A 16200-nucleotide genomic window follows, 5' to 3' on the forward strand; every position below is an offset into this window, starting at 1 on the left:
GGATTGGATTTTAGGAGCAAGGAGCCTTAAACTGAAGTAAAGCTTTGGTCTTCTAACTTAAAAGGAAGCAACGTTTCAGCATGATGCCTTCCAAGTGCATGATGAACCATAATATCCATTCCTCACATAAATCCCTTGTACTGCTCTTGCAATTTTGTGAGTTTTCAGGTTTCAGAAAGGGCAATTACACCTGCAACTTTCATCCAAATCTGCTAAGAAATATTTTTAAAAGTTTGAAGATTTTAAAAAAAAAAGAATAAAGAAGGCTATCCTATTTACTGAAACTTGTCAGGTGTTCTCCACTCAGAGAAGGCTGCTGTTTATGCAAGTTTTGTCCAATCCCACCAAAAGAATTGTGGGGGGTGGGGGGAGAAAAGCATGTGGCTATTTGATGATTTCCCTGTTTCTTTCATGAAAAGAAACTTCTAGTTTCCCAAAACAAAATTAGCTGAACCAAGCAGATCCAAAATAAATCCAGACTGAGACCCTTTTCAAAGGATTCAAAGTGAAGTTTTGCTTTGGTTCACACGCACATTATCATTTAAGACTGCATTCTTATACTTGCTTGCCTGTGAGGAACTCAGGGGTGCTCCTTAGTAGACCTGGGTACAATTGGCTTGTAAGTCAACTATCACCTTATGTTCTACCATCCCAGCCCACTGGATTAATTTATTACTCGGTGTATCGTACAAATCCAGAAAATAAATAAAATTCAGCAAGCAGGTCACTTCAGCAAAGGATCGTTACCTTGTCGTGGTGCTGGAGCTTGAGCACCTCAATGATGCCATGAGCTAAACCGTGAAGGGCCACCCAAGACGGGAAGGTCATGACAGAGAGGTCAGACTAAATGCGATCCCTGGGGAAGGTAATGGCAACCCACCTCAGTATTCTTGCCGTGAAAACTAAATGGATCAGTACAACCAGAGATATGTCGGTATACCATCGGAAGATGAGACCCCCAGGGCGGAAGATGGTCAAAATGCTACTGGGGAGGAACAGAGGATGAGCTCAACTAGCCCCAGACGTGATGACGCAGCTAGCTCAAAGCCGAAAGGACGGCTAGCGGCCGACGGTGCTGGTGGTGAACGGTGAATCCGATGTTCTAAGGATCAACACACCATCGGAACCTGGAATGTAAGATCTATGAGCCAGGGCAAATTGGATGTGGTTATTGGTGAGATGTCAAGATTAAAGATAGACATTCTGGGCGTCAGTGAACTGAAATGGACTGGAATGGGCCACTTCACATCAAATGACCACCAGATCTACTACTGCGGACAAGAGGACCACAGAAGAAATGGAGTAGCCTTCATAATTAATAGTCAAGTGGCTAAAGCAGTGCTTGGATACAACCCAAAAAATGATAGAATGATCTCAATTCGAATTCAGGGCAAGCCATCTAACATCACAGTGATCCAAATATACGCCCCAACCACAAATGCTGAAGAAGCTGAAGTAGAGCAGTTCTATGAGGATCTGCAGCACCTACTGGACAACACGCCTAAAAGAGATGTTATTTTCATCACAGGAGACTGGAATGCTAAGGTGGGCAGTCAAATGACACCTCGAATTACAGGTAAGTATGGCCTGGGAGAACAAAACGAAGCAGGACATAGGCTGATAGAATTTTGCCAAGACAATTCACTCTGCATAACAAACACTCTCTTCCAACAACCTAAGAGACGGCTTTATACATGGACTTCACCAGATGGACAACACCGAAATCAGATTGATTACATCCTTTGCAGCCAAAGGTGGCGGACATCTGTACAGTCGGTAAAAACAAGGCCTGGAGCTGACTGTAGTTCAGATCACGAACACCTTCTTGCACAATTTAGGATCAGACTCAAGACATTAGGGAAGACCCACAGATCAGCTAGATATGAGCTCACTAATATTCCTAAGGAATATGCAGTGGAGGTGAGGAATCGATTTAAGGGACTGGACTTAGTAGATAGGGTCCCGGAAGAACTCTGGACAGAAGTTGGCAGCATTGTTCAGGAGGCGGCAACAAAATACATCCCAAAGAAAGAGAAAACCAAGAAGGCAAAATGGCTGTCTGCTGAGACACTAGAAGTAGCCCAAGAAAGAAGGAAAGCAAAAGGCAACAGTGATAGGGGGAGATATGCCCAATTAAATGCAAAATTCCAGAGGTTAGCCAGAAGAGATAAGGAATTATTTTTAAACAAGCAATGCGCAGAAGTGGAAGAAGACAATAGAATAGGAAGGACAAGAGACCTCTTCCAGAAAATTAGAAACATCGGAGGTAAATTCCAGGCAAAAATGGGTATGATCAAAAACAAAGATGGCAAGGACCTAACAGAAGAAGAAGAGATCAAGAAAAGGTGGCAAGAATATACAGAAAACCTGTATAGGAAGGATAACAATATCGGGGATAGCTTTGACAGTGTGGTCGGTGAGCTAGAGCCAGACATCCTGAAGAGTGAGGTTGAGTGGGCCTTAAGAAGCATTGCTAATAACAAGGCAACAGGGGACGACGGCATCCCAGCTGAACTGTTCAAAATCTTGCAAGATGATGCTGTCAAGGTAATGCATGCTATATGCCAGCAAATTTGGAAAACACAAGAATGGCCATCAGACTGGAAAAAATCAACTTATATCCCCATACCAAAAAAGGGAAACACTAAAGAATGTTCAAACTATCGAACAGTGGCACTCATTTCACATGCCAGTAAGGTAATGCTCAAGATCCTGCAAGGTAGACTTCAGCAGTTCATGGAACGAGAATTGCCAGACGTACAAGCTGGGTTTAGAAAAGGCAGAGGAACTAGAGGCCAAATTGCCAATATCCGCTGGATAATGGAAAAAGCCAGGGAGTTTCAGAAAAACATCTATTTCTGTTTTATTGACTATTCTAAAGCCTTTGACTGTGTGGACCATAACAAATTGTGGCAAGTTCTTAGTGGTATGGGGATACCAAGTCATCTTGTATGCCTCCTGAAGAATCTGTATAACGACCAAGTAGCAACAGTAAGAACAGACCACGGAACAACAGACTGGTTTAAGATTGGGAAAGGAGTACGGCAGGGCTGTATACTCTCACCCTACCTATTCAACTTGTATGCAGAACACATCATGCGACAAGCTGGCCTTGAGGAATCCAAGGCTGGAGTTAAAATCTCTGGAAGAAACATTAACTATCTCAGATATGCAGATGATACCACTTTGATGGCTGAAAGTGAAGAGGAACTGAGGAGCCTTATGATGAAGGTGAAAGAAGAAAGTGCAAAAGCTGGCTTGCAGCTAAACCTCAAAAAAACCAAGATTATGGCAACCAGCTTGATTGATAACTGGCAAATAGAGGGAGAAAATGTAGAAGCAGTGAAAGACTTTGTATTCCTAGGTGCAAAGATTACTGCAGATGCTGACTGCAGTCAGGAAATCAGAAGACGCTTAATCCTTGGAAGAAGAGCAATGACAAATCTCGATAAAATAGTTAAGAGCAGAGACATCACACTGACAACAAAGGCCCGCATAGTTAAAGCAATGGTGTTCCCTGTAGTAACATATGGCTGCGAGAGCTGGACCATAAGGAAGGCTGAGCGAAGGAAGATCGATGCTTTTGAACTGTGGTGTTGGAGGAAAATTCTGAGAGTGCCTTGGACTGCAAGAAGATCCAACCAGTCCATCCTCCAGGAAATAAAGCCAGACTGCTCACTTGAGGGAATGATATTAAAGGCAAAACTGAAATACTTTGGCCACATCATGAGAAGACAGGACACCCTGGAGAAGATGCTGATGCTAGGGAGAGTGGAAGGCAAAAGGAAGAGGGGCCGACCAAGGGCAAGATGGATGGATGATATTCTAGAGGTGACGGACTCGTCCCTGGGGGAGCTGGGGGTGTTGACGACCGACAGGAAGCTCTGGCGTGGGCTGGTCCATGAAGTCACGAAGAGTCGGAAGCGACTAAACGAATAAACAACAACAACAAAGCAGGTCAAGTGGGTTGTTTAAAGCTGCCATTGTGAAAGAGATTCACTATATCTATTTATTTTTAAAAAATATTTTTGACCATTTTGCCTCATCAACATTGCATCAAGGAATCTTTGACCACATGGCACCCTCCAGATAAGTTGGATCATTCCATGCCATATGGCAATGTGGCCCTTGGCTATGCTGGCTGTACTTGCAGCACATCTGAAACAGGTTGGAGAAAGCTGGCCTAGACTTCGGCATCACTCTCTTGAGTCCTGGGAGAATAGATGGGAACGGAACAATAGCAAGACCCACAAGAAGGTCTCTACACCAAGGGAGGGGAAATGAAGATCACTTGTCCAAATTTCCTCTTCCTGGATTATTTCTGCTTGACAAAAACGGCCTTCTGCTTTTGATTACTGGTTATTTTTTACTTTCAGGTTTTGGGGTGGTGGAGGGGTTGTTTTGTTTCTTGCTCAACTGAGGGTAAACTGGAGCTGGCTGACAAGCCTTTTCCGTTTGCTTATTTCACTCCTCTTAAAAGCCCATTTTCAAATGCCTGGTGCCAACCCCCTTCCCCAGTCCTTGATCCCATTTGTCAGGGCCTTTCTCCTCTGCTAAATCATCTGGTTCGGCGTGCCTGAAGCCTCCATTTCAGCTTCCTCTTTACTTAACCTTTGCAGTACCAGGACAAGGTGTTTTTGGCTTCTCCTTGGCCACTTTATTATTTTCTTTACTGCTTCTTAGTTGCCTCTTGAACTCCACCATCGCTCAGGTAATTTTCATCATGCGCTTCATATCCCCATGGGCTCTTATTGCTGCCAGAGGCAGTTATTTACACTCTATTTCTGCATTTTTCGTTACCACTGAAATACAACCCCTGACAGCATTCAACCTGCTATAATCCCCTCCTTTCCTCCCTCTTAAATATGAGAATGAGACTAGAGGGTTATTTCTTCCACCATGGGCTTAGGGAAAATTGCCTTGTTTATTCAGCAGTAGCCAGATTAGCTCTTCAATTTGATTTTTTAGCCCAACTGTATGGATGTGCAGGCAGGGGAGACCAGAGTGCCCTCCATTTAGTAAATGTGCAGAAAAGATTTACGACAGCTTTCATCCTGATCTGCTCATTTATCACCTACAAGGCACTTGGGGCCTGGCCAACCCATAAGAAATATTGTATTCCCCCCTGCAGACTGATCTGGTACAGCCCTGACTTGTATCACCCCCCTGGGATTCAAGCTAGGCAAGATGATCCGCAGCTGCATCACCAGTCTCTTTAAATGTTGAGAAATCTGAGTAACAAGCAGAGGTGGGGGACACTGATTCATCTTGGAACCATGTTGGGGAAAGGAACACTTCTCTCCTGTATCATTTCCCCAACGGGAATCTCCTATCTACCTGATTGCAAAGGCCCCTCCCCATGTTGCAATGACAAGACAGTTACATTAGAGGGCATGACAAATGTATATAATTGAGCCAGTTGCATGATGATGCCATGTATGTATCATCTTCACATCATTGCAAGACATCATACTTGCTGCTGTAGAAAAGCTTTAACAGTGTTTGAGACCCAAATAAGAGTCATTTAGAGAAAGCCAGAATGAAGAGAAGTGCTTTACTATAATCTTGGCACCTCTGTGCTAAGGAGTGTGATGGATGCAGCACCCTGTCTCTTCCTAGACCATTTATTTAAACCAGGAATAGGTCACGGATTGCAATTCACTCTCCTGACCAGCTGGACACCGCAAATGTTTTATGGATAGGAATGAGAGTGAGAAACAAAATACTTCCATTTCTACTCTTGAAAAAAAAAGGGGGGGGGGCAAACCACCTAAAATAGCCCAAAATTGTGCTGCTAAAAATCATTTAGCAAAATCAATAGAAAACTTGCATTTTCAGGCCCTTTTCCAGGGGGTTGGGTGGTGGTAGTTAGCTGTAGACATAGGTATGCTTCCCTAAGACCTCCCATTTTATTTTTTTTTAAAGTAAAAAAGATACATGATTGCCCTGCCAAAATTGTGGCTAACAAATTTCACAGGAAAAACCTCAAGGCTGGGGGTACATGTAGCCTATAGACCATGGTTTACCCAACCAAAATGGTTGGGGACAGCTAAACAAAACCCACATGAATCCAAATTCAGGCAGTTTTCTCTATTACTCAGTGTCATGCAAAACAGGACCTGTGGTGGCTCTTCCACCAGTCCTTAAGCCAGCAGAAAAACCACACTGGTATAAATTCTGCCCCATTGCCTATCCCTAATATCCAGATCTAAACAGAGCTAGTGAAATGTGCTGTCCATAAGCACCTGTTGCAAAGCCAAGTTAAGGAAAGGAATTGATGGATTCCCCCATTTTTGTTCCTGTTGCAGGTTCTTTTTTTGAACCACCAATAACCAGATTGACCCAAACTCAATAGACACCAAGCACTGAAAATTTGGACAGTGGTTGGGTTTTTGTATCTTCTCCCTTCAGTGGTTGGGGGGAGACTTTTGTTTTACAAATTTAAAAAGGGCATTGTAAATTATAAATGCCTTCAGCTAGTGCAGAAATGAATCTTAGAATAAAAACTATTTTCTATTTTATCTACAGTATTTTCCATAGGCTCTATGATGATGATGATGATGATGATGATGATGATGATGATTAAGTGTTGTCAAGTTGTTGTCAATTCTTAGCAACCACATACAGATAGTCCTCACTTACCGACTGCCTTCTTTAATGACCATTCAAAAGCTATGATGGTGTAAAAAAATAGCTTTGAGACCAATCCTCACATTTATGACCATTGCAGCATCCTGTGGTCATGTGATCACCATTCAGGCACTTTGCAACTGGCACACACACACAACTGTTGCAGTATCCCATGGTCACATGATTGGAATTTGTGTGCTTCACAACTGGCTTGCAACAAGCAGAGTTAATACACAGGGTGGAAATAAAATTGTAAGTTGCGGTCACATGATGTTTTGCTTAATGACCATGGCGTTTAGCAATGGAGTTGCTGGTCCCAACTGTGGTCACTAAGAGAGGACTACCTGTGGATAGATTTTCTCCATGACAATCTGTCCCTAACCTGGTCTTTCAGTTCTTCCAACAGTGCCCCCATCACTACTATAACTGATTCCATCTACCTTGTTGCTGGTCGTCCTCTTCTTGGGGGGATAATATCTACATTAAGTTCAATTTCACTATATTCTCATATTTTTCTATTCTAACCTATCCTATCCTATTTATTTATATTTCAAATTTAGTCACTGCCCATCTCACTCAAAGAGTGACTCTGGGCTATATCTCTAATATATTTGTGTATTGCTGATCTCTATATTCCTGTTGTATTATTCCCTGTATTGTCATTCTATCTAGAGCTATACTCCCTTTTCCACTGAGTTCGATCTGACTTTCATATTTTTCACTTTCTGTTTTCTATTTCTGTTCTGGCTTTTTCTTAGCCTTTTGAGCTTGCTTGTTCCTGGCTGGGCTCCTTGACCCTTCTCCTCTTCCCAATCTTGGCTCCACCTGAGGGAAACGGCTCGGAGAACTTTTCCCTCAAGCAAGTCTGAGGGAAGGAAGAAAACACCTCTCCCTCCCCAGTTTTCTCAGCTGTTGCCTCTTTATGTGGCTCCTGGGCCGTGGCTCTGTTGATTCAGCCTCTTCCTCATGAGGATTGTGGCTGCAGAGCTCCCAGGCAACCATCTTGTCTTCCCTCCACCCCACCTGCTGTTTGATCGGCAGCTGCCACTTGATCGGCAGCTGAGTCATCCTGACAATGGGAGAAGGCCGAGAAGGGAGGGGGAGGAAGGAGCACAGGGGCTCAAACCTGCTTAGGTGGGCTGTCCTTCCACACTTCCTCTGCCACCAAACAGTCTCCCTAATGGGGTGAGAGGAGGGGTTGGCAAGATAGGTGAGTGCTTAGAGCGGTGGGTTTATCCACTTACCAAGTTACCTGACTGATCAGTTGCAAGTCTGGAAAGATATGTGGCATGAAATGGGAGAGAGTGCCCCTGGTGCTTCTGCTCACCACCGCCTTTCCTTCACTGACATGGTCAGATCATTTCTTCTGAAAGGGCACTAAACCGCTGTTCAAACATGGTCTGGCTATTTGGTTAACAGGACTGTTAACAGGATGAAGCAGAAGTAATAATAGGTTTGTTCCATCCTTGACTAGTGCTGCTAAAGAACAGCCATGTGGCAGTGAGTAACTGCCTTAGGGCACCAAAGCCAAAGTGGGGTTGGCAAAATAATCCTACTGTGTCCTTTCCTGCAAAGCAATAAAAAAGTAAGAAGTATATCCCATACAAAACCTGTTGTCAGCAGAAGCAGCAGAAAACCTGTAATGCATCCAATGGTGACAGAACTCACAACATGCAGCTGGCACAATCCAGTGGTTTTTCTTGGTTTGAGTTGACTTTCTGTGCAGGAAAGGGAAAAGGGGAAAAAAAACAGGCTTAATGGTGTTTCAAAAGAGCACTAAGGTTTCTTCTGCATAATCCACTAACTATGAGTGGGCAACACTTCAGCAAACTATCGCAATGCGCTCTACATGGGGCTACCCTTGAAGAGTATCCGGAAGCTACAACTGGTTCAAACTGCAGCCACGTGAGCAACGCAACACCTTTGCTGCGGGAGCTGCTTTGGGTGCCAGTCTGCTTCCGGGTCCAATTCAAGGTGTTGGTTATTACCTTTAAAGCCCTACATGGCATGGGTCCAGGTTACCTAAGGGACCGCCTCATCCCCATTATAACGACCTGTCCCACCCAGTCAGGCAGGGCATGTTGTGGGTCCCATCTCCGAAAGAGGACGGACTGGCGGGTCCCAGGAAGAGAGCCTCCTCTGTAGTTGCCCCCACCTTATGGAACACTCTTCCCCCAGAGGTGAGGCAGGCCCCCACTCTCCCGGCCTGTCATGAGTACTGATGGCGAGCAGGAGGGGGCCTCTATCCAGGGTGGAAAATGCATGTGTAGTACTGAGGAATTAAGCAGCCATTCAAAGAGACACAGATCAGACCCGCCTTGACTTTTGGGGTTTATCTGTCTGGGTTTTTCCCATGCTTCTTTAGGATTCTGTTTTATGTAGCAGTAATAAACACTAGAGACCTACTCCTCGTCTCAGCGTGATTTCTGACTGTTAGGACATGGCCTTCTGGAAAGGAGTGAAGACCTGGCTCTGCCATCTCTCATGGGGTGCGAGGAGGGGTAACCAACCCTGGGGGTAGTTAGCCCCCTGAAGACACTCCCTGGAAATTAAATTAAGTTTTTACCATCCACCTCTTGGAATATATTACTTATTTAAGAGGATTGTTTTTATTGTATTGTTTTATTGTATTTTAACTAATATTTTATTCCTGTTTTATTGTAAACTGCCCAGAGTCACTCTGAGTGAGATGGGCAGTGACTAAATTTGATAGATGATTGATAGATAGATAGATAGATAGATAGATAGATAGATAGAGAAAGCCTGAAAGGATGACAAGAGTCAGTGCTAGAGGTCAACCTCAGACCAATAGGAGCTGGAGAAATCCAAACTCCTGACCAGGTCAGCAACTGCATAATTGATAAAGAGTGCCAGATCACATCCAGGGCCAAATCATCAGGAGAAGAGAAAAACCTTTATCATTAAAACCAAGAACAAATTTAAGCTGCCTCAAGTATATCTGTCTATAACCAAGACGTAGACTAATCCATCTGAATCTTCTCTTCTTGGAAACCACTTCCACCCACTGGTGTCACAAGGGATTAAATGCTTGTATAGAAGAGGACTGAAAAGCAGAATATTTCCTAACTGGAGTTCTGGGAGCATTCTTAAGCATTCTTAATTCCCTCTCTCCCTTGTTTTTTTCTCCAGTGCATTGCTTGACCTAGTTATTTCAAGGTCACCTTTAGATAACGTTTCCTTTGCTCACAAAAAAAAAAGCAGTCTGAGATGTTGGCATACAGCATTTCAAGCCCTGCCATAAGCAATGCCTCAGGGTTTTGCTTGAAAGTTGACTGCGAAGGAACAGAAGAGATGTACATATCACCACATTTCTTTCCAATTCTAACATGTTAGTGAAGTAGCCCAAACAGTTTCAAAGGAGGAAAAAAGGAGAAAGCTTATGAGCCCTGATATTGAGGGAAAAGTCATATTCTTATCATTTTCAGTTCATCTGTTAGAAGATCCTGGCTGGGTTTGTATAATACATTTAACCAGATTTAACAGCTGCATTTATATAACATGCTAAGCTTGGCTAGTTTTAATCCTGATTAGCTTTTCTGTGGCATAGTCTTCTGTGTGAACTCAACCTGTTCAGCTAGTTTATAATTTAAGGTTTAAAGGCCTCCTTATCTGATTAGTGGACTAGTATAGGACCTGTTACCCCTCCCTAGTCCCATTAACCTTGACAATTCTTATGCTGATGTGTGGTTTATTTTAATTATCCATATTATATATGTGGTTATATCACAGGATATTGTTTCAAATATGTGTGATTGTGTAAGTTTGTCTTACTACTTGTTTACTGGTTTGGCTATTATGTTTTGAAATAATTTAATTTGATTGATCTCATAATTACTGTGTTTTTCAAAATTGTATTGCACCTTGGTAAAGGCATTAATAGATTATTGTTATTGTTGCTACTATGCAAGCCCTGAAAATGGGTTAATGGAATAGCCAGGTTAAGCATGTTGTACAAATGCAGCATATGAGAGCTGTAGAAAAAATATTGAGGCAGCCCTGATGGGAATTGTCTGGGATCCGTGTTTAGCTAGACACAATATCTATTCATAGGACCAAGCCCATTTTAATTAAATACCCAGTTTAAGAATGATTATTTGCCAATCAAGTGTGCTGCATATGAAGAATCAAAGGGTGTACAAATTGGAAGGGATCTTAGAGGTAATTTAGTCCAACTTCCTGCTCAGTGCAGGAATTCACTGAACTACCCCCAGAAGGTGTCAATTCATTCCCCATTTGAAAACTGCTGGTGGGAGGGAATCCACCATTGTTCTAGACCAGTGTTTCTCAACCTTGGCAACTTTAAGATATGTGGACTTCAACTCCCAGAATTCCCCAGCCAGCCATGCTGGGTGTGGAATTCTTGGTAGTTGAAGTCCACATATCTTAAAATTGCCAAGGTTGAGAAACACTGGTCTGGACTGACAGTTCCATTAGTTATCACCTCTTACCATAACCAATTCCTCCTAATATTCCTCCATAGAAAAATATCCTTTTTTTAATCCATTGATCTTTGTCCTGACTTCAGTTTCAACAGAGCACAGGTCTGTCCATTCTTGTGCTTGACAGCCCTTTTATAGCTTTGTAGACAACTATCATAGCTCCTCCCTGCTTTCTCTTTTGCAAGCTAAAAATGCCCATCTCCTTTAACTATTCCTCGTAGGGTTTGATTTCTACATCCCTTATAATCCTGCCAGCTCTCCTCTAAACCTGCTCCAGTTTCTCCATGTCCCTTTTAAAGTGTGGTATCCCTGTTTGGCTTTGGGGATGAGACTGGTTACTGTGCTTGCATGTTAAATATAAGACTGTTTTTAGGAACCAATTGGTGAATTCTCCGTCTGTGTTTCCCCTCCAGTTCAGTGTCATTTGCCAGCAGGAAAAATGATCAATTATTATCTGTAGCATGGACAGGGAGTAGACTTAGACAACTATGTGCAATGCCTTGGATGAGAGTTTTAGCCATCTTTCAAGTTGCCTTAATGACAGATCATCGATGTGATCTAACATGGGTTTAGCACCCTTCTTAAATATTGCTGAACTTGTTTGTTTAAACTTGTGTCTAGCAGTTTCCTGGAGGAACAGGAAACCTGGGTCTAAAATATAGTCCAGCTGACTACTAGGGTACTATGAGAGCCAGTTTAGTGTAGCGGTTAAGGCATCAGGCTAGAAACCGGGAGACTGTGAGTTCTAGTCCCACCTTGGGCATGAAGCCAGCTGGGTGACCTTGGGCCAGTCACTTTCTCTCAGCCCTCAGAAGGAGGCAATGGCAAACCACTTCCAAAAAACTTGCCAAGAAAACTGCAGGGACTTGCCTAGGTGGTCTCCGAAAATCAATTGAATGGATTAAAAACAAAACAAAACCTAGGGCACTAGCAATGGAGACAACAAGCAAGGGGCTCCTTCCTTGTTTCTCTCTGTGGCTCTGCTCTGTTTCCTCCTGACTGGAAGATGGATACTCTTAGAATCTCCTCTTCATCTTGCTTCTTGCAGGAAAAGGAGAGGACTTTCTTCTTCTTTCTCCCACCATATAGAAAGATTAGGAAGATTCCATGTGTGGCTGAGATATACAGGCTGAAGGCTGAGCTGTCAGGGGAGATCTCTCCCACTTCATCTGCACCCTCCATATTGGAGGCTCAGGACTGCTTATGACCTTGAACTGGTATGCTGAGGACTAAATTATAAAATAAAATCAGCAAGGGAGGACAAGAAAGTGGGTGGAACCAGAATAAAAATCAATTTAAATTAAACATTCATTTAATTATGATTTCAATGTAAATTATACTTAGTACATTTAACATATACTAGTAATGTATCTATGAATTTAATAATTTCCCCCTTCTTGTCATATTATAATTACAATACAGCAGCAACGCATAGATGGAGGGGGGGTATACCTATAGCACCTGGGGCACATGTACTGGAGCCCACACTTGTGCACCCCTAGTTAACAAAGGTAGATTAAAAATATCCTAATGGCATGATTATTTGAAAAGCAAATGTGTGATTATGATAAGAGGCAATGTAAGTTGTTAAGGAATGAATTGGGACCAATTCCACAACTTCCCTTCTAACCACTCTCCTTTTCCTTATGAGCCCAGGAGTCATTCTGTGCATGTTCAGGTATGATAGAGAAGCTACAGTATGCAAGCCTCCTTGGCCGCTTGCAGCGCATCAAGGAGCAATCCCAAGTGATCAATCAAGCCATGGCTGAACTTGCCACTATTCCTTACCTCCAAGATATCAGCCAGCCAGATGCTGAACTGGTAAGCATACTGGTTTTCAGTCCTCTTGGAATTGGTTTGGAGGTCAAAGAAGGAAGAAAGCCAGAATTTTATTATTGTTTTCTGGACCTTAAGAATACGTACTGGGATTCTGAAATCTTGGGCATGGGTACAACATTCTGGCAAAGCCTAGGCTAAGCGTATGATGTGCCAAAATGCAGACCTACTTTTTTATGGCCATTCCCACATCTCTTTATGTTATGAAACACTGTAAATTTAAGTGCCATTGTTAGCATTCCATCGCATATACTGTAGGGGTTTTTTTTTAATCGTATGGCATAGCAGTTCGGTGTTCATGCTGATTTTTTTTCCCTCCTTGCTGGGAAATCCTTGTGAGGTCCAGCAGCCAAATGTGTAGACTATTTAGCTGTGAGAAGTCACGTTGCCCAGGGTGCACCACGAGGAGCCTAGTCTACATTGCACCGAGTTGGGCTGAGAGAAAGTGGTCCCCCAGCCAGCTTTCATGCCTAAGGCAGGACTAGAACTCACAGACTCCTGGTTTCTAGCCCAGAACCTTAACCACTAGACCAAACTGGCTCTCTTATGTATGGTGCAATATAGTAACAAGTAACAAGAGGAACGTAATAATCTAAAGTCAAATAGAGTACAGGGATGTAAAAGCACTTTGTGCCATAGATCGCTTGCAAGCAGATTTGGGGGCAGCGGGTGGGAGGGCCGATGTTCTTCCCAGCAGATCCATGATAGGACAAATGTTACTGTAGTAGGAATCAAATCTAGATAGGATTACTTGTTCTTGGGAGGAAAATAGACTCCAATCCACTTCTGAAAGTGCTTGAGAGCACTCAGGCTTTTTGTTGTGGTTGTTTTTCAAAAGAAAGCGTATCCCCCATGCTCATAAGCTGCTTCTCAGTGTTATGTGGTCATCCAAGAACCATTACAAAGAAGCAAAATTTTCTGAGAACCCACACTATTATCAGTGCTACTTCACACATTTCCAAAAGAAGTATGTCCCTCTTTGGCCCTTAAAATACCCAGGAATTTAGTTTTATTCAAAATCCAGTTAGAAACCACCCAGAGCAGAAACCTGCCCTGCAAGGCAGATAGTAAAATGGGTCAGATATTTCCAAAACCCAGGCATCCAGTCATCATTCCCAGAGCTATCTGCTGGAACTGTGTTCACTAGTGGATGATCAAACTGCATCCCTGTCCTTAGTGTTGGGCTCCCATTGAGGAATTTATCATTAAAAACACAAGGAGATCCTCTGCTGGATCAGATGAAAATGCAGCTAATTCTGGGCATTGTTCCCCACTGCAGCCAACCAAAAGCTACCAGAAAGCCTGCAAGCAAGAAAGACAATACCGTGCAATGACACAGGTCCTGCTTTGTAGGCAGGCCACTAGTTGGCTGTGTTCACACAACATATTTAATCAGACCAGGCAAAGATGCAACATGCTAAGCTTGGTCAGTGTTTGAACAGTTTAGCATCTTGTGCTATCCTAGTCCATTTTCTTGGTTTAAGTTTAAGAAAGTACTCTCTTCTTCCTGAAAGAAGCAAGATGAAGAGGAGATTCTAAGAGTATCCATCTTCCAGTCAGGAGGAAACAGCAGAGCCACAGAGAGAAACAAGGAAGGAGCCCCTTGCTTGTTGTCTCCATTGCTAGTGCCCTAGGTTTTGTTTCAACTGATTTTTGGAGACCACCTAAGCAAGTCCCTGCAGTTTTCTTGGCAAGTTTTTTGGAAGTGGTTTGCCATTGCCTCCTTCTGAGGGCTGAGAGAAAGTGACTGGCCCAAGGTCACCCAGGACCTTCATGCCCAAGGTGGGACTAGAACTCACAGTCTCCCAGTTTCTAGCCTGATGCCTTAACCACTACACTAAACTGGCTCTCATAGTGCCCTGGTAGTCAATAGGATAAAGGATATAAAGAGTTGGATCTTCTGGACAGATCCTTCTGAGAGAAGGATTGCGCAGGGTCATGCAGTACAGTCAGTGACTGTTTAAGGAATTGTGAGGGGTGGTGGTTTCCAATGTAGCACCACATTTGAAGCCCCCTTCATACACACATAGCTTTATATTAAAATTGCAGAGATGGAAAAGGAGGATCTATGGAAGTGTGCCTTAGAAATAATAGCCCTTTGCACTGACAGAACGATCTGGGAACTGCACATTAACATCCTGTTTAGGAGAATGGCCTGATCTACCCATTAACTAACATGGAGTTTGTTAGCCTACATGTGAACGTGACCCTTTCCAAAACTCCTATCAGTCTGATCTACCTGCTGAGTAATAGGGAGCTCTGTTGGCCTCAGGGTGAACCTGCCCCCCTTGAAAACCTGTCAGCATCAGGTACTCTCTCAGGGTCAGAGTTACAAAGTCAGGCAACTATAAAATCTTCACATTTACACCTCTATTCTCCTTCCTTCTGTCACTGTATTTGCAGAAGAGACTTTTCAGGGGGCCAAAGCAGCTATATAACTGCAACCCCTTTAAACTGGCCCTGAATCTCCTTCATAGTTTAGCTAGGATTCCACAGTCCAAATTATAACCAGGATATCACAACAGCTCTTCCTTTATGTTGTTCTCAACCATTCCCTCTAGCTTCTCCAAGTATCCTGAAGCTCAGACTGCACTTGATCTTATTCTCTCTTGGGCATCCACACACAATTTCACATTAGTCTGGTCTTGTCCTATTAATGCCACACTCGGGAATAAAGTCTGGAAGATTGTTCCAATGACTTTAGACCATAAAGGACCATAAAGTGTGTCATGTGAATGCAATTAGGAAGTTTGTAGCATTTTGTATTAAAATGGACCAGGTAGCACAGGTAATGGAAAAGGGCTTTGCCTGAGATTCCAGAAATTGACAAATTAGAGTAGATAATTCAGGACCAGATGGGTAAGTGGCCTATCCTGTCTGAAGATGAGTTATTGTATACCTACAGCACAGGCTGTAGCTTTTGCCAATATTGTTTCCTAGCATTTGGCATTATATGATCAACTATTTCTGATCATTACTAGCCATTAGCAGAGTAATATTCTATTAATTTCCCTCCCTCACTTCTAAATATATTCCAAATCTCTATCATGATGTGTGATGGTAGGGAATTCTATGACCTAATTACGCTGGGATGCAGTCAGTTTGCCCTAAGATTTTCATGTGCTTTTGGCACTGTAGAAATATTCCTAGTATTGAAAAATGTGCTTTTTGCCAGTTCTGCTAATATGCTGAAAGCATGAAGCCTACTTACTTAGTGGTAATTTTCACTATGTCCTCTTAACGTACACTCTGTTTGAACCTGATTACCCCATAC

At 43.0% G+C, this 16200-nt stretch overlaps 1 protein-coding gene across 1 annotated transcript in view; it reads left to right on the top strand.

Moving 5' to 3' along the window:
- SPATA16 (spermatogenesis associated 16) overlaps positions 1-16200 on the top strand; it is a 177008-nt gene that overhangs the window by 132089 nt on the left and 28719 nt on the right. Inside the window, exon 8 of the mRNA XM_063307870.1 lies at positions 12747-12911. Within this exon, the coding sequence (XP_063163940.1) occupies positions 12747-12911 (165 nt within the window). The remainder of the gene's footprint in view (positions 1-12746; positions 12912-16200) is intronic.

The sequence above is a fragment of the Candoia aspera genome, chromosome 6 (assembly GCF_035149785.1).
Source record: "Candoia aspera isolate rCanAsp1 chromosome 6, rCanAsp1.hap2, whole genome shotgun sequence".
Lineage (NCBI taxonomy): Eukaryota > Metazoa > Chordata > Lepidosauria > Squamata > Boidae > Candoia > Candoia aspera.